Raw genomic sequence first — 19221 nt, forward strand, 5'->3', positions numbered from 1 at the left:
GGGGAAAGGGACTCGGTTTAAAACAAGGAGGGGGCGCGGGGTCGGGTCTGCAGCGGGCGTCGCCTCTCCTGCGCCTCCGCTCCCGGCTCCGCCAGCAGCCTCGCCGCTCTTTCGGTGCTGTGAAGAGGTAATTTGCGGTGGTGACTTGTGTCCGCTCGTCCCCCGGAGAGTCTGGGTGGGGGCCGGCGCCTTCGCGCCGCCGGTGGGAGACCCGAGCCGGCCCCGGAGCGGGGGGGGGGGGCCCGGAGGGCTGGGGGCGCCTCTGACCCACCGTAACGGCCTCGAAACTTGGGCAGGAGGGGAAAAAAACCACCGGTGCTTCAGAGAGCTCTGCCTGCTGATAAGGCATCGTCCCGGCTCCTCTGAGATGAGCGCGAACGGCTCGGCGTGTCTGTCAGAATAAACCGGTCTATGCGCGGAATTTTTTTTTTTTTTTTTTTTACAACTCCAGCCTTGTGAATTACTAAACACTTTCTTGAAGTGTTTTCTCTGGAAAGTTGTCTCAAATGAGGGCTGTGAGCCCTAACAAAGAAGGGTGTTGTTCAGGAGCCAACAGGTGACGGGGTGAAACCTGAGTATATGTGTACATTGGAGTAAAGTCTGGCTGCTGTTTAAAATAGAATTTAAAAAAAAAAAAATCAATGAGAGACTGTAAAAGGCAAGATTTCTTTCTTTCTAAATCTGTACACCCTCCTCAGGAGGGAGGGGGGAAGCATCTGTGAGAATAGCGCTTCCTTGGCTAGAGGTTTGGCGCTGGCCGGCGTTGCCATCCACGCTGCGGTGTGGCCGGCGTAACACAGCCACGCCAGATGTGTTGGCATCGGCTGAAGCTTTGTCACGGTGCTTCCTGCCTTTGTTGGTGCAGGTAGCCTGCCTTTGCAGTATGGCTCGTCAAAAGAAAACACCCAGACAGGGATCGTCCAACTGCCAGTTGGAAAAGCGATCTTTGCGCTAGGATGCTAGAGGAGGAAGGTGGTTAACTCTCCCGTCAGTCCTTGTACCCTGGCTAAGGAAAGGGAAAAACGTTCTTGCTTCTAGGGTCAATCTAAGGGTCTGTTGAATGACGAAGTAGAGAGGCTTCATTCCTTCTCCCAGTGCTCTGGGTGGTTCTGGACTCAAAGGACCCAAGAGCTGGAGAAGTCGCTGTGTGCTGGTGCTTATAAAAATTCTGCTCATCAACTCTGGATCCGCATTTCCCAAGTACAGAGCTATAGAGCTGTGTGTAAATATGTAACTTGTACGGTAGGTAGGGAATGGGGCTTTCTGATCATTCACATATTACATATTGGAAATAAGTCTTTACATCATGAATAGTTGCTCTGTGGTGGTTTATTGCTGCTGTATTGCACCTTTCCTCTTCTAATGTAGTTACCATGCACCAGGGATTAAATAAGCAGGTGAATGGGCTGCCCATGCTAATCTTAACTCCTTGAGCCTTCATTGTGAATGGATGCATGTGATATGCATCTTGTATCCCCTATAGCCTTGTTAACAAGCCTTCTAACAAAAAAGTTGTTAAACAATTTGCCCTGCAGGACAGTGTAAAACAGCAGGGGATGGGCAAGGAGATATTTGTCTAACTGTGCTCACAAATCGTGACCTCTTCTATCTGGTCAGGGGTGAACATAATCAGTGAGCTGGAAATCCTAGCATGGGGATAACCTTCATATGGGGTTCAGCAATAGCTTTGCTCTAAGTTTTTGATATCCTAATATTTTGTGTACCAGGAGGTTTGTAATTAGGAGTGTAGTTTGTCTTTGCTTGTAAGAACTTTGTTATAATACAGTTGTTTTGATATATCAGTGGAAAAAAAATGTATTAATTGCTTTTTTTTTTTTAATCAAATTTAGCTGTTTAATTCAATTATGTTATTCATAGTTGTCAAGCTGCCAGTGACATACCTCCTTGAAGGCTATGGAGCTTTTCTTGAGAGGTAGTATTTGAACAGAGCCAAAACCTCCAAATGTTACACAGACTTTTAAGAAAGCAAAACAAAGCGTCCTTGCTGTGTTTTGTAGATGTCATAGCAGGAGTAGAAAGACCACCTTTCTACTCATCCCTCGGAAAGCATTTATTTTTTCAGCTGTTGTTTATATTCATTTGAATCCTCCTTAGGATGTAATAATTTTAAACAGATCTTTGAAGGATGAGTGCAGTTGGGGGGTGGGGAGGAAGAACCCTGTAGTTTTAAAACGCAAACCAAATTACACTTGAGCAGGAGAGGAAGGAGAACTCCTAAACAAGCAATTGCTAAAATAGTTCTGCAGATAGCCTGCTGTTAAGCTGGACTCATTTAGAAACCTCACTCTCAGCAACACCACAATATTAGTGACACGGCCGTATTGCTATATGGTGCACTGTCAGTCATTTTATAGCTGGCTTAACATCAGCTCTATGGTAGCTTTTCTCTTTTAAAGTGAATCCTGTCCTTTGAGTAATCTCGGTTCATTGAGATTTATGAACCTTGCTTTAAACATTTTCAATCGCCTCATTTGGGGAGGAGCACCCTGACTGTAAAGCTGCATTTAACAGTTGGAGGTGAGGTGTGGTTTTCCTTTATTCTCTACCAGCTGTGCTTTCAACCTGTCCCGTATCACCGGGAGATGGGCCTGTGGCTCTGTGGTTTTCTCTTCTTGGAGCTGGAACTTGTGCTGTCTGAAATGGGGGGGTCAGCGGTGGCCCAGGTAGGATCAGTCTTCGTGGAAAAGGAGCACGGTTTCTCTGGTACCAATGCCCTGTCTTCCTTTGGAATTGGACAATGTTCCTGCACTTACCTACCTTTGCTATACTTGAAGCCCCAGTGCTGCCTTTTGCCGCGCGGAAGTAGCACGTAGCCTTAGTGTTGAAAAATCCTCGGAAAAGTTAACAAGTCTTCCTGCAATCAGATGTTGGTATCTTTCCTTGTCTTTCAAGAGAAGAGAGTAAGTCAGAGAAGTTAACCCTTGATCTTACAGAGCAAGGTCTTTGAACAATGTGAAGCCATTACTCTGTTAGCTGCGTGCTTTGAGCGTGGGGTGTCGTGTGTGCGAGCCTGGGGTACACCCTGCTCGAGTGTGGGGGGGCTGGCAGAGCTGAGCCTGTCTCTTTGCCTAAATTACATTTCAGATCTGCTTGCTGCAGTGTGGTTGAGGTCGGGCTGCCTAATGAAATGGTGGCAAAGGCATTTCACCTAGTGACTCCTTTTATTCCCAGGTTATTGGGCAGGAGTCGGTTCTTGAAAAGTGACAGTTTGACCAACACAATTCTTGTGTTGCGATGCCTTAAGAATTGGAAATACCAGTTTTTAGATGTCAGTAAGTAGCACGTTATTGTAAACCAGGTATCTACCTCTTTCTGAAGGGAAATTGTAAAACAGTTCATCTGCTGCTAAGATCATCTTGGAAAGACAGGGACCTGTCGATGATATTCATAGTGATTTTATACTTAAGAATTGTTTGGGTATAGATGCTGGGGGACAGAAGTTGATGACCTTTTTTTGCCAGAGTGGTTTCTTCACTGCATCGCAGTATTCCTGGGCCCCTCCTTCCTCACACCCTGGTTTTATACAAGCAATAACAAAAACATACCTGATGCTTGACTTCATTTCCACTAGTACGTGGAGACAGGAAACAGTTTTGTATCTCTTGTGTTATCATTTTTTTCTGAAGGAAACTATTTCAAGGGATCTAGTATGTACCAGGAAGTCTGTTTTTCTATTTTAAATATATAGGATTGAGCTTTTAGGATTGAGTTTGGTTTTACTCACCTTCCTTGACAGAGATTGTGATATGGTGATGCTAAGCTCAGAAGCTGTTTTGATAACCTTCAGTAGTTCAGCTAGAGTAAGATTTCAGAAATTTGCCTGACAGCTCACAAACTTTGTAGAAATAGCCTGATCTTAAAGGGAAGTTTGGCAGGTTTGCTTGCCCCATCAAATATTAAATTGATCTTTTATTACAGTGCAGCTACACAGTGTAAAAGAAGTGTGTTGTCATCTTAGCAGTGCACCAAAAACAGTGCCTATGTTTTTGAACCAGAAGTTTTTGGAGTAAAATTACCAAGTTAATTTTTTTGAGCACTAGCCCAGTGGGGGAGTTAAATAATCCTATCTCTTTTTATGGGGTGTGGGAACACATTGACATTGAAAATGGGGGTAGATAAACTACATAATACTGAATATCATAATTTCTCCAAGTTTTTAGCTTTGGATGCATGTGGCCACTTTTTTTTGGAGCAGGTTTGGGTTTACGTACTGAAGCAACAGAGCCTGACACTAACCAGTGCCTCCCACTTGACAGAGGAGGAACTGCTGTTGAGTAGCAGAGTACTTGGGTACATGGTCTTAAATCCTTTTTCTGCCTGTGATCGATGAGCAATTTATTTCTTTAATATGGTGGTGATGAGGCTGGAAATGTAATGTAGGACTCAACTGAAGCTCTTAGATTGCTCTCTGCTTTAGACCCACCAGCGAGGTTATATGTCAAGGAGATTAAAATTTTATACAGCACAAATCTAGCACTGACAAGATTGCATCCATGTTTAGATGAATAGGTGAAAGAATTGCCTAAAACAGGGGAGGCACATTTTACAGTAACATACAGGATGTCTGTCATGGTAGGGATACATCCTCTCTGTTTTTGGTTAACTCTATTTCACTGGAGTTCCTGGTCTGAACTTCCTAATAACTTCGGCTAGAATTAATGCAAGATATTTATCTTGATAAGCTTTTTACTGCAGAATGCTATGGATGTTGGTGAGAGCCTTCTTTGCCAGTTGTGACTCAAAATGATCCCACTGATACTAAGCTTTGCAGGCTTCAGGAATCAACAGAAGCATCTCCCTGTAGGGTTTTAAATTAACAGAACAATCATGATGTATTTTACAGAGCCTAATCTGGTGTAATTGGATTTCAAATATTTAACTGGACCAACGCCCTTCCACTCTGATACAGCTGAAACAAAGTTCTCGGAGGAATCCAGCAGATGCTTACTGCTCTGTGTCTACCTTGTGAAAAACAGGATGCTACTTGCACAACTGTCTTTCCCCGCAATTTCTTTAGTTTTTGACAAGCGGTTGTCATGTCTTTTGTGTTACTAGATTGATGGTAGTAATGACTTCAGGAAAGGCTCATGTTATTCCTTTCGTTAATATCTGCTCAATGAGTATTTGCTAGATATACCTACATATAACCTGTGATGTGAAAAAAGCAGAAGTGTAAAAGAAGATAAGTGTTAATATTGAAATACAGTGTGCTTGCCAAACACGGTAGTGTGCGTCTAGTTTTCTTGGGTAGTTTTGTTCTTACAACTCTTTTAAGTGCTTTTGATTTGCTTGTAGCAAGTTGTAATGATGCTTCGGTTGTTTATGGTTCTGGGCAACACAAGGAATACTAAACGGTTGTAAGATCATTTACACTGATAATTAGTTGTTGAATGTTCACATTTATTAAAACTCTGTTAATATCTTCCTCCAGATCAATTGCTTGATGAGCTGCATCTAAAATATTTAACGCTTCACATTTATGCCATTGGAGATGGAGCCCAAAGCCAATAATCTCATTTTCGGGTGCCAGCGAAGCTCAACATCTGACGATGACTCTGGCTGTGCCTTGGAAGAATATGCCTGGGTCCCCCCAGGCCTCAGACCAGAGCAGGTACCAACTCTGCTTCTGCTTTTTTAAAATATGCCTTGTAAGGACTGTCTCGGGCAGTGACAGGCTGCATCTACAAGTCTAAGTAAATTCTTATAATGTATAAAACTTAAAGTCATCTAGAGCACTTCTTGTTTTGTTTCCTGTTCCAGTAAGGCTGCGTTTAGGGAGCTTAAAATCCTCGTCACCGAGGAGATTTATGCTCCAAAAAAAAGTTCACACTCAAGATTTTTCAATCAGTATGTGCCGCAGAGGTGTGTATTTTCAAGTCTAAAAGACGGATAGAAATTTGCTTTCTCTTTAAAATAAGTTATTAGGTTACATTAAAGCTCATGGCATACCTCGTGGCATTGTGCTACTTGGCCAGTACTTCACTGCACTTGTGCAACTCTCTAAATAATTAGGCATTTGACATCTAGAACATGTGTGTTACTACAGTGCAAATAAACGAAAGGGTTTTGTCACTGTGACAAGCAGTAATGTATTTTACGCTTGTTTAAATAGTTGTATGCCTGCCATTTGCTCACGCCAGGATTTCTCTTGTACGGTCTCTGGAGCTGACACTCGTGGGTTGGTTGGGCTGTTCCTTCCGCTCTCCCCTTTCTTCTTTATCTTTTATAACGTCATGGTAATGGAAATAACAGTGAAATTATTGATGAGCAAGTTGCTGTGGGAGATCAAAATGAACCTCTCATGGTATTCATTTACTTGACGATACTGCAGCTGTGCTGAAGCTGTGCACTCGGTAACATCCAGAACTCAAACTTCGGTGTTAGATGGGGAGAGTGGCTTTCTAGCGTCTGCTAACAGAGCAACCCTCCTTCAGCTGGCGAGATAATGCAGCCCATAGCCATCAAGGTGCAGGAGATGTCTCCTTTCTGCTATGCGGAGATGTTCTTAATCATGAATAAAGTAACAAGTCAGCAGGAATGGCAAAAAAATGGGTTATTTTTAGAGAAACTCTTTTTATCACTTACTTAAGCATATATAAGGATCCTGATGAATCAGACCTTAAGGCAAACAGCAAGCTAACATTCTGCCAGAACAATTAAATGCCTTGAAATACGCTCATAATCCAGCTAGCTTAAACTCACTAAAGATTTTTTCCAAGAAGAATGACTTTTTTTGAGAACAGTGCAATAAACTTGAGAAAAGGGGATAAAGTATCTTTAACGCTTCAGTTCTTACTGCATGTTGTTACCTTTTCCTGCAGCTTTTTGAAATACAGTCAGAAGTCAGTGGGCTTACAGTAGACTTCTGATATTTAAATTTTGGTTAAATGAAGACCAAGTTATGTTTCATACAACCTTTCCCATACAATTTTGATTACTTCCTGAGTCAAGTGACTGATTACTGCTTCTTTTTCATCTGTCTTTAACAGTAATAAGCTGTTGACCTGAGCATTATTTAAATCTGGATGGCAAGTAATATTTTTGCCAATAGTCGGCTCTTATTTACAGCCCCAGGCCTCGTGACAAGCTGGAAACTGCATAGGAAAAACAATAAATCTGTAGCTGTTCCACAAAAATATTTTTTGCCATTGGGCTTTGTCATAGTATTCATTACAGCTTTCCTGTCATAATTTTCTTCTGAAAAAAAAAAAAAAAAGAGTGAAGATTGATAGGTGTGTACACCTAATATTGATTTCTTTATCAGAAACATGCAGCCTGTGAAAATTTCGTAGTTAATTTGCATCTGACTGAAATGTGGCTGGATCCAGCCTCCTCCCAAGGGAAGGATGTTTCCACCTTCTTACCAAAGCCCACATGGAAGCAATGAAAGCTGATGCTTTGGGTGAACCTGATCAGCAGGAGACTACAAAACAGCTTTTGTCTCAACAATGTGTAAAATGCAGAGAGCAAATTAAATTTGTTTATATAGTGGCTGTTTTCTGGAAAGCTTCATGCCTTGTGTGGTAAATTGCAGAGGGGAAACTTGGAATTTCCACGGGGTTGCTGACCAGCCCTGAAGGGGGTGGGAATAATGAGAACATTAAATGTGCATAATTTATGATACCCCCCTAATTGTCACTGCAAATTGCATTCCAGAAAAGCAATTCAGCAGCTGGGTGCTAGTTTTATCAGAGACGGTTTGGGTTTGCTGAGCTGGTTCATCTGGGTCTCGTATTTTCAACACAAACCCTGTCACAGGTCTAATGAAGCGTAACCTTCTTCCTTTGAAAATGAGACCCGAGATCAAACAGTAGCTGAAGGGACGCTTGCAGGGCTTGGGTGGCGTGTGTCCCTCGGTCTGAACTCTGTGTTCCTCCTGGTCAGGTCCAGCTGTATTTCGCCTGCCTGCCAGAGGAGAAGGTCCCTTACGTTAACAGCCCCGGAGAGAAACACCGAATTAAACAACTCCTCTATCAGCTGCCACCCCACGATAATGAGGTAAACACAGAATTCAGGATGCACCGTCAGGCCTTAGGTCTCCCTGGCAGCTTTTACGTGGAGAATCACCTACCTGGGTATTTATTACAAGCCTAAACCATGGCCTGCAGTGGCATCTGACCTATAAAGCAGCACGGTGTGTACACTGAGCCCATTGTTCGGCTGTCCGGTTGGCTCGTGTGCAGATAAGAGCTGTCTGGAAGGACACTGCCTTTGCTTGTTAGGGAGGCTGGTGTCACTGCAATAAACTTAACACAAGTTGGTTTTATAGTGTTTGCAGCCACCCACCAATTACCAGGAACCTACAAATTCCTGGAATTGCATTGTAGCACACAAAAAGGATGCTTTGTGATAGTAAAAGGTTTGCATCTCAGATATGCAGTGTAATTTGGAGTAGAAGTGGAAATAACAAACAAGCTCTTTGTAAGGAAGGGGGGTGGGGGTGTCAATACCTAAGATCTCATGTAGACTGCAGTACTTAGTTGTGGGCATTTAACCATAAATCCAAAGGACAATGTTATGGCTGATTTAGGTCCGTTCCATTATTTTAGGATAGCAGCAGGTTTTAGTTTGGCTTTTTAAAATCTTATTTCTTGCCTAAACAACTTGTTAGTTTACTGTAGTGTTTTTTTCCCCTGTAATACAAGATCTCTCTCCGTACTGCTTTTGTATTATGCAAGGTTAGCTAAATACTAAGGCAGTAGACAAGACAAATTGGAGAAGTTTAATGAGGATTGTCAGCATGCCTGAGGAATTCCTTGCATATAGGCACTTACTTATTAATCTGCTACTTTAAAAGCTTGGTCTTTAAAATAAGTTCTCCTCTGTTTTCACTGGAAGGTGAGATACTGCCAGTCTTTAAGTGAAGAAGAGAAGAAGGAACTGCAGATGTTCAGTTCTCAGCGCAAGAAGGAGGCACTCGGCCGAGGCACTATTAAACTGCTCTCGAGAGCAGTGATGCATGCGGTTTGTGAACAGGTAATACTGCTGGTGCCACAAGCCAGCTAGCGAGCTGAATGATGTAACACTAAAGTATATCAATAGTAAATGTAAGCTTATGTCTGTCTGTGAACACCAAAAAAAAAAAATTAGTTTTGAAACTGCATGTAAAGAGAAAGAAGGTAGTGCTTGCTTGAGCAAACCACCACCTCTGACACCATGAATGAACAGAATCTTTGATATATTTCCTACTCAAAAAAAACCCGTTGATGACTCATACTAGAGTAATGCAAATGAAAAATAGGCATATCCTTAAAAATGTTATGTATAAAATGAACTTCTATTCACAAAAGGTCTGTTGATGCACAAAGTTTGTCGAGACCAAAATTGAGAATTTTTTTTTCCCCTCTTGTCAGAATTTTGGAATAAAACCTTGAGATCGGGTTTGGTGTTTTAACTTTGTTTAAATGCTAGAAGCTAGTAGCTTGGGATGGGAAGTGTATTCACTTTCTGGTTCTGTTCCTAGTGTGGTACAAAAGTAAACGGTGGTGAAGTTGCAGTTTTTGCCTCGAGGGCCGGGCCTGGTGTGTGCTGGCATCCCTCGTGTTTTGTGTGCTACACATGTAACGAGCTGCTCGTTGACCTTATCTACTTCTACCAAGATGGAAAAATTCACTGTGGCAGGCACCACGCCGAACTTCTCAAACCTCGGTGTTCAGCCTGCGATGAGGTAAATAATTCACATTTTACAGCCAATCTACACTCCTGTTGTTCAGTTGACAAACTGCATCACTCGGACAATTACTAACTTCAGATCAGATGCATGTGTTTAAGAAGTGAGGACTCTGCTGCATAGATGTGTTTGAAGGCTGAGGTGTGTTTCGTTTCTTGTCAAATTGGCAATATTACAAGCAATATGAAGCTATTTAGAAAGCACATGCCTGTTTGTATTTAGAATTGAATCTTGTAGGTTAAATTAGAAAAAGGATCCGTACAAATATTCCAAAATATCATCCTGATAGCAGTTTCTTTAACGGTTGAGTTCTTATGTTCTCCTTTATGTTTTCTGCTTTAAAAAGAACTTGTTGTTACAGAAAAGTCAGAAAGCCACAGTTGCTATGGGACGTTGTTGTTTCTATCTTTGTAATTCAGAAAACAAATTCAGCGTGTGAACTGCACAATTGGGATTATTTTTGCATGCTCGAACTCCCAAGGTGAGGTTTTGGCCACTTAACTAAAAGTTTACTTTTTATCTCCGAAAAGATCATTTTTGCTGATGAGTGTACAGAAGCTGAGGGTCGCCACTGGCATATGAAGCACTTCTGTTGCCTCGAGTGTGAAACAATTCTGGGTGGACAGAGATACATCATGAAGGATGGACGACCATTCTGCTGTAACTGTTTCGAATCTCTCTATGCGGAATACTGTGAGACCTGTGGGGAACACATTGGTAAGTCCGTCCTTTTCAAGCCTTAAGCTTAGAGATTGAGGGAAAGACAATTCACAAAGTTATTTCACATTCCAGAAGTGTGGATTCTGCAAGCGATTTTTTAGAGAAACCCAAAGCATTGCTTTCTCTCCATTTCCAGGTGTTGACCATGCTCAGATGACCTACGACGGACAGCACTGGCATGCCACAGAGACTTGTTTTTCTTGTGCTCAGTGCAAGACGTCTTTGCTTGGCTGCCCTTTCCTTCCAAAGCAAGGGCAGATTTACTGTTCGAAAACCTGCAGCTTGGGAGAGGATGTCCATGCCTCCGACTCCTCTGATTCTGCATTTCAGTCTGCTCGATCCAGAGATTCCAGGAGGAGCGTTCGCATGGGAAAAAGCAGCCGGTCAGCCGACCAGTGCCGCCAGTCTCTCCTCCTCTCACCAGCCCTCAATTACAAATTTCCTGGCCTTTCAGGTAATGCTGATGATACTCTTTCTCGTAAGCTGGATGACTTAAGCCTTTCAAGGGAAGAGGCAAGCTTTGTAAATGAAGACTTCTGGAAAGGAAGAGTAGAGCAAGAAATGCCTGAAGACCCCGAAGAATGGGCTGAACATGAAGACTACATGACTCAACTTCTTCTGAAGTTTGGTGATAAAAGCCTCTTCCAACAGCCTGCTGAAGTAGACATTAGATCGAGTGAACACTGGATTTCTGATAGCATGGTCAAGAGCAAGTTGGACTTGAAAAAAAATAATCCAAGCCTCGCAAGTAAGAAGTACCAAACAGACATGTACTGGGCCCAGTCGCAAGATGGCTTGGGTGACTCTGCCTATGGCAGCCACCCAGGCCCTGCCAGCAGCAGGAAAATCCAGGAGCTAGACATGGAACATGGGGCATCAGGATACAAACACGACCAAACACCTTGGTATGGAGGTTCACTGGAATGTTTGTCTGACCTGAAACAGCAAGAACAAAGTGTTCGAGACTCAATGGATTCTTTGGCTTTGTCTAACATAACAGGTAACGGGGGAAGAAGTGACTGGTTTTGATAGAAAGGTCAACCAAAGCACACGTGTTGGAGTATTTTGAACTTTTTCTCTCTGTGATTTCTAAAAAGCTTTAGTAGCAAGTGATGCATGTAAAGTAGGCAGTATCTTTATCAAGCACATATTCTTCCACAAGATAATCCATAATGTTAAACAGAGAAAGGATGGTCTTAAATTATGCATTTGTTTATACGAATGACCACTTGAAGCAAATGAAGTTTTATTTTTTTCCACACCTTAAATACGAGAAGTTGCATTATATACTAGGATAATATCAAAGATAATCTGCAAAACACTTTGGGTAATTTCATGATTCGCTTATATAAATATGTAGAAAATCTGAAAGAATGGTAACCTTAGCCTTAGAAAACGAGGTTTATATAAGATTATCTTTCTCCATTGACTAAAGAGAAACTGATAATTTACTTTTGTGAACCTCCTTGTCAAACATGATTGAAATCAGCTGAAGCGATACAAGTCAGATATGCAAGTGTCTGTGTGTGTTTGTGCATTAACCTTCATATTTCCCTACAAAAAAACTGAACCTGAGAGTTAAGTACGAGACCCATTTTAAAAGTTGTCTTATCCCCTTCTCCCTCCCTTTCCTTCTGTAATCTGAATGGCTGCAGCCACTCAGGTGGCTCAGGCCCAACCCCATGCTGCATTGCCTAAGCAGTAACAAAGGAACTGCCGAGGGGAGCTTGGTTCGGGGGGCGGGGAGGAGGAGGAGGAGGAACTAGAGGTGTTGCACCAGGGAAGGTCAGAGGGCAGATGATGCTGCTGCTGGGGGAATGAAGGGTCATTGCACACAAACCTGGAGTAAACCAGGCCAGCCGACTGCTGCTGATTTTTGGAGGGGAAGGATCCTTCTTTGTGAGGCAGTAAGCCTGGCTTTCCTGTAGCAACAGCTGGAATTTAGAGATACCAGAAACATGAAATATTTCCGCTTGAAAAATGGCAACCATGGACCGTAGAATAATTTTAAGTAATTCTTTTTTTGTTAGAGGCTTAGCTGTATGAGTCTTAGAGCTGTTTAAAAATTTTAAACTCATTAAACTTCTGCTCTTGCTGTCCTAATGTTAGCTAATTCTTTGGTAGTAAGAGCTAGTACTTAAATATTTTAAGTCAAAACAGAGCTTAATTGTTCCATGAAGCTAGTCCTTTCAGTAATAGTTCCAAATAACACTAATAAGGTCTGCTTTACTGAAAATGAATGTTTACTAGTTCGTTATAATACTTATCTCTTGGATAGTCCTCTCATTTTCTTTTCCTCCTTTCTCCATTCCCACCACAGGGGCTTCGATAGATGGAGAAGGCAAGCCACGGCCATCTCTCTACTCTTTGCAAACTTTCGAAGAACTGGAGGTAGAGGACTGTGAGAAAATGAGCAACATGGGAACTCTGAATTCTTCAATGCTCCACCGGAGCACAGAGTCCTTGAAGAGTCTGAGCTCAGAGTTGTGTCAGGAAAAGGTCTTGCCAGAGGAAAAGCCAGTCCATATGCCTGTCCTGAGAAGATCTAAATCCCAGTCTAGACCACAGCAAGTGAAGTTTTCAGATGATGTTATTGATAATGGAAGTTACGAGAACGTTGAAATACGTCAGCCCCCGATGAGTGAAAGGACTCGTAGGCGTGTTTACCATTTTGAAGAGCGTGGAAATCGGCCTTCTCATCATCGTAGAAGAAGTAGGAAGTCTCGTTCAGATAATGCACTTAACTTGGCCGCAGAAAGAAGATGTTCTCCAAGAGAGAGGTTTCGTTATTACTCCCCCCAGGATCATGAAAAGTTTATTCAGAATAGAAGCTCGCGTGAGATTCGGGCATACATTCAAAACGCAGAGCTGTACGGACAATATGCCCATACTAGGTCTGATTATGCACTGCGGAATCAGGTGGTTGATAAATTTTTTGGATTGTATGGTGAGGAAGATGACTCCTGGTGTTCAACTTCATCCTCATCATCCGATTCTGAAGAGGAAGGGTATTTTCTAGGACAGCCAATTCCACAGCCACGATCACTGAGATACCCATACTATACAGATGACCTTTCTGGTCCAACTACTGCATTATCTAGTTCTCAGTTTGGACAAAGGACAACCAAATCAAAGAAGAAGAGGGGACACAAAGGCAAAAATTGCATCATTTCTTAATTGGGAAGACCAGTCAACTCTGTAGCTACAGTTTGAACCACATCTTTTTATATTAATAATTGTACTTAGGCAAGTTGCTAAGGTTCTTAATGCTTTGCCAGTGTAAATGATAACCCTGCCAGAGTTTACATTGTACAAGTAACATTCAGAAATGTCACCATGCCAAATGATGATCTGCTCACATATTGCTAGGTTTACGTATTATGTTTCAGCTGTCAAAATACTGTTACTGCAGTTCTTGATACAGACGTTTTGTAGACGTTTTATTTTATGCTTGATCTTCAGCTATGTTGAATTACCTGAGGGCATTCAACAAAGATCAATAAATAAAATTGTCAGTCCTGTGCTGTAGCTATACCCACACAGGGTGATCTTTGACTTTTTCCTCTTACCACCAAGAAAAAGGCTCTAGACCGTGCCCTTTCTTTAGTGATAAAGCTCACTCTTCCTCCTTCAAGTTTCCTTACAAAAACTGGATTATTTTTTATTTTTTATTTTTTTTAATTTGGGAAAATGCTCCTTTTCCAAAGAGTCCAGTATTAAGGAGGCAAAAATCAGAATGTGGGAGCTGAATTGCTTGAGGCCTGATGTATCCTAAAGCAGCAGTAAATGGTTTATACATTGAACTTTAATGTTTTTCCCCTCCACAAGTTTTTAAGACTTCCATCCCTCCGTAAGGGTTTTTGTTTGTTTGTTTGTCTTTTTTTTTTTTTTTTTTTTTTTGGTGCCTGTTTAAAGAAAGATATTAATTCAGCTGCTGGAGTTGGACTTAGCTGCCAATGAGTGGTGATGTTTTTAGGCTGGGCCACCCTCCCTCCAGCAACGAAAGAGAGGTACAACTGCTGGAGTCCTTTGCTCAGGCATGTAACCCCATTTAAGTCAATGAATCTACTTACGTAACAAATACTTTCATAAGGGCTTAAAGGATTAGGCTCCAGAATTGTGTCTTTTCAAATGCGTTATCCAGGTTTTAAAATGTATTAGCTGCAATTCTAAATCAAAAAACATTGATATTTATAATGTAGTATTTCATAGGCTTAAATGTATTCATAATTTAACAGTGCAAATACTAATGTACATATTGTACAGTTAAAATTTAAAAAGCTGAATATTTTTATATCCCTGAATTTGAAGAAGTTTGTTACAATATCAAACTAGATTTGTTAGGGGTTTAACAGCAGCATTATGGATGCAATATCGCTTGTATTTTAGTCAGGGGTTTTAAGTTGAAAAATATTGAAAAATGTTTAATGCAAAACAGCTTTTTGTCTGCTAGGTATTAAAAGCTCTGTATGCATGGTGGGGCTATGTAAATACTCTCTAAACTATGGCCCTCTTAATCTTGCAAGTGTTATTTATGGGTCAAGCAAAATGTAAACTATATAAATGTAAAAACCACACAAGCCTGGAATATATCAGTACAACAAATATGCAACTCCTGTGGTTGTGGATTTTTTTTTTTAATTATTATTATTGTTCTCCTCTTTGCCCAAAAATAGTTTCTGAAGTTCATCTACATAAAGGAAAAGAGATGCTGGGCAGTTCTAGAAGGCAAGCTGGCAAAAAGCTATGAAGTAGTAGGTAATCTCAGAATTTGTCTTGAACTCATGTGGAGCAGGGAGCTATTTTAAGTTACAGTAAACTTCCAATTTTTTTAGATAAAGGGCAAAAATTTGTTACTTGAATTAACAGTGACATCCACCAATTAAGACAGTAAATGCTAGGGCCATTGGCTTTTCTGACCACCTGAAGAAAGGTAATCAATGAAATAACGTGCTTCTTACCAAAAAAGCCTGGCAACTTGAACTAAGCTTGTAATTCTTGAGGACAGGGAAGTTTTGCAATAAAAGCAGCTAGAAGGGAGGAAATGGACACGTGGGTATTGGCTTACACCAAAGAAAATGAAGCCATAGCTAAGGCTAAATCCAACTAGCAGTTACTTGCTTGTATTTTTCAGGGTAAAATAAGTAAACGATCCTTTACTCCCAGAGGTGATATCAGCCATTAAAGTCACTTTTGTAGTACAAACAAGTCTTGTGTACGTGAAAGCTGATCAAAGTAATACCATGCTGCATTGTGGGGGCCAAGGGGTGGCCAGGGGGATGCTGGCAGTGGCAGAGGGAGGTCGCCTTCGCCTTCGCCTGGCAGCCGAAGGGCAGAGCCCGAGGCAGGAGCTCCCTCCCACCTGTTTTCCCTCAAGAGCAGACCAGGCTGAGCAAGGTCGGGCTGCACAGTGCGATGCCCGGGGGAGCAGTGCTCCGGGGTGCTGCCTGAGCAGCTCGGTCAGAGCTGGTTTAGCTACGTCTCCTTACCTAGGCTGGGCTGCAGGCCCACAAGGGATTAACAGAATTAGAAAACATTTAGAAAGCTTTGTTTTGCTGAGGAACAGACTGCTAAGAGATGTTCATGAAAGGGGAGGAATAACAGCTACTTGTAAGCACGCTTTCTTAAAGAGGGGCTAACTTGTATTTTTATCCGCTTTAAAAGTTATGCACTAAGTTTAAAGATAGCTATACAACTTTGTTTTTTCACTAAAAGATTTCAACTTCATCCTTTTTGATTACTTCTTATGAGTAATGTTTCTAATTGATTCTTCCACCTTAAAGAGAAGGGTATGGGATATAGTGTCTGCTACTAGCAGAAGACTCAGTTACAGTCACCAAAGCTGTAAACTCTGTTGTATATTAAAAGTAGCACCTACATTCCAAGTGGAGCTTATACCCTGGTAGGCACCTAAGCATCACATGGCCGCTCACTCACTGCCCAGCAGTGGGATGGGGGCGAGAATCAGAAGGGTAGAAGTGAGAAAATTCATGGGTTGAGATAAAGGCAGTTTAATAAGGTTAAAAAACAAACCACAGAAACCCCAAGTGAAAAAAATCCACTTGTTTTCCACGAGCCAACTGGTACCCAGTCAGACCCCGAGCAATAGCAGCCCTGGCACATTTCTCCCTATTTTATTACTGAGCATGACATCACATGGTGTGGAACGTCCCTTTGGGCAGTTGGGGTCAGCTGTCCCAGCTGTGCCCCCCCCAACTCCTTGTGCACCCCCGGCCTGCTCGCTGGTGGGGTGGGGTGAGAGGCAGAAAAGGCCTTGGCACTGTGTAAGTGCTGCTTGGCAGTAATGAAAACATCCCTGTGTTATCAACACTGTTTTCAGCAGAAATCCAAAACGCAGCCCCATGCTAGCTACTCTGAAGAAAATTATACCAGCCAAACCCTGTACAACATTCACAAGAGTGAGAAATACTGGGGCAATACATTATCCTCATCCTCATCAAAAGAAGAAACCTTGCACATACAGCATGCTTGCAAGGAACCCGTCCTTCCCTAATACGTGGCATCATTAGCTCCTTTCATACCCATAGTGGTTTTATTGCGGACTTTCACGCTAACTGCTTACGTTGTCACCCCAAGCTGCCAACTCACCCAGTGAGGTTACAGATCGGTTCAGAACTGCTCCAGCCTTGGCAGGTAGCACTGAATTTCCATGCTCACTTCCTTCCTTTTCCTCTTTCCTTTTTATTCTTTTAGGGGATCTGCACAGTAATGAGTGCTAGGACTAAGTTTTGTTTTCAGGAGCTCTTACGGTGACAAAGAAAATAAATTCTTCCAGCACAGCGTCTGGTTCCTTCCACCAATGCTCTTCCTACCCCTTTCCAAGAGCCCCACGGGGCCTGGCCATGAGACCAAGGACAACTTTTTACATTGATATGAAATAAATACAAAGTATATGTTTGTTACTACAGGAAGCAAGACTAAAAGCCAAGTTTCTTGCTTAAGTGACTGGCATATTTTACTTTTACATCAACGGAAAGCATACATCACAAAAAGGTTAAATGTGAACATTCAACATAATGACAAGTATTAAACAGAAAGCCAATTACCTATCACTCATAAAGGTGAATGAAACCTTTCACAGAAATAACACTTACGAAAAAATTCAAAAGGCTCCTTAGTTCATGAGTAAAAACCATTTAAAAAGAATAGTCAGATTAAGCAAAGGACAACCTAACAAACTTTTGAAAGCTCTTCCTGACCTACTAGCTAATTGGCTGACGGGACAGGCTCAAAGTTACAGTAAATGGGGTTACATCAGGCTGGCGGCCAGTCACCAGTCACCTGGGGTTCCCCAGGGCTCAATTTTAGGGCCACTGCTCCTTCAGGTTTTTATAAATGATACAGACATAGGAGTCAAACGTACATTAACTAAGATTGCCAACGACACTAAACTAAGAGGAGCTGTGGACTCCCTCAAGGGTAGAGCGGCCTGGCAGAGAGATCTGGATAGACTGGAGAGCTGGACAATCACCAGTTGTAGGAAATTTAACAAGAGCAAGTGCCAGATTCTCCACCTGGCGTGGGGTAGTCCTGGTTATACGTGAGAACTGGGGGACGAGGGGCTGGAGCGCAGCCCTGGGGAAAGAGATCTGGGGGTCTGGGTTGACGGCAAGTCAAACATGAGTCAACAGGGCTCCCTGGCAGCCAAAAGGGCCCACCGTGTCCTGGGGTGCATCCAGCACAGCACAGCTGGCCGACTGAGGGAGGTGGCTGTCCCCTCTACACTGCACTGATGCGGCCCCACCTCGAGTACCATGTGCGGTTTGGGGTGCCTCCATGTAAGAAGGACATCAGACTATTAGGGTGTGCCCAGAGGTGGGCGACCAAGATGGTGAAAGGTCTCGAGGGCAAGACTTACAAGGAGCGGCTGAGGTCGCTTGGATTGTTCCACCTGGAGAAGAGAAAGCGCTGAGGGGAGCCCTCATCGCGGTCTACAGCTTCATCGAAGGAGGCAGCGGACGGGGAGGTGCTGATCTCCTCTCTCTGATGACCAGCAACGGGACATGAGGACACGGAATGCAGCCGCGTCAGGGGAAGTTCACCTTGGACATTAGGAAAAGGTTCTTCACGGCGAGGATGGTCGGTCACCAGAACAGGCTCCCCAGGGAAGCGGTCACGGCACCAACCCTGTCAGAGTTCAAGGAGCATCTGGATGCCACCCCTAGCAATATGGTTTAGTTTTAGGTAGGTCTGCAAAGAGCAGGGAGTTAGACTCGATTACCCTTATGGGCCCCTTTCAACTTGAGATATTCTTTGATTCTGTGGTTGTAAGCTTTGGCTTTACCTTACAGAAAAACGCTTGAAAAATCAGATACTTTTATCATAGTAAATTTAATCAGGCTTCTAGCAAAGGAGACTCCTAACAAACTGTACAGTAAGAATGGACCTTTTTAATCAAAAATATATTAAACATTATTTCAGTATTTTTTCATTAACATTTCTAACCCAAAGCAGAAACTCTGATGAATCACCCTGAAGGCTCCCAGTCCTGTAGATAAGTAGTGAGGTGCTGTAGTTACACTTCTGCCCCAGAGAAGACTTTGCCTGTGGTTTCATGACTGATCTCAGTAAACCAGGTTGCTGCCAGAAGGGGCGGGTCAGGTCTAGCTACTGTGCCACATCAGGTTGCCTCTCTTCCCCTCTCTCCCTCCCCAAATTAGCATCCTGTAGGATCCATGAGCTTATTCCCGCTCACGATGCAGCCCACACAATCCCAGGTGCCAACAAGGTAAACTGCAGGTCATCTCCTTTGAGCAATGCAAACTCTTAGAAACCAACAAAAGCCAACT

At 42.6% G+C, this 19221-nt stretch overlaps 1 protein-coding gene across 4 annotated transcripts in view; it reads left to right on the forward strand.

Moving 5' to 3' along the window:
• The window catches only part of PRICKLE1 (prickle planar cell polarity protein 1), a 66988-nt gene extending 51965 nt beyond the window's left edge, over positions 1–15023 (forward strand). For 3 of the 4 annotated variants that reach the window (XM_042792084.1, XM_042792085.1, XM_032999770.2), the window contains exons 2-8: positions 5453–5632; positions 7906–8019; positions 8860–8997; positions 9485–9688; positions 10222–10408; positions 10548–11411; positions 12732–15023. In XM_042792084.1, the coding sequence (XP_042648018.1) occupies positions 5501–5632; positions 7906–8019; positions 8860–8997; positions 9485–9688; positions 10222–10408; positions 10548–11411; positions 12732–13588 (2496 nt within the window). In that variant the 5' untranslated portion in view covers positions 5453–5500 and the 3' untranslated portion in view covers positions 13589–15023. Of the gene's footprint in view, positions 1–71; positions 128–5452; positions 5633–7905; positions 8020–8859; positions 8998–9484; positions 9689–10221; positions 10409–10547; positions 11412–12731 lie in introns of those variants that run through there. The other variant, XM_042792086.1, reaches the window with a different exon arrangement.
• Positions 15024–19221: the final 4198 nt, after the last annotated feature.

The sequence above is a fragment of the Tyto alba genome, unplaced genomic scaffold (assembly GCF_018691265.1).
Source record: "Tyto alba isolate M040663 unplaced genomic scaffold, T.alba_DEE_v4.0 Super-Scaffold_2, whole genome shotgun sequence".
Lineage (NCBI taxonomy): Eukaryota > Metazoa > Chordata > Aves > Strigiformes > Tytonidae > Tyto > Tyto alba.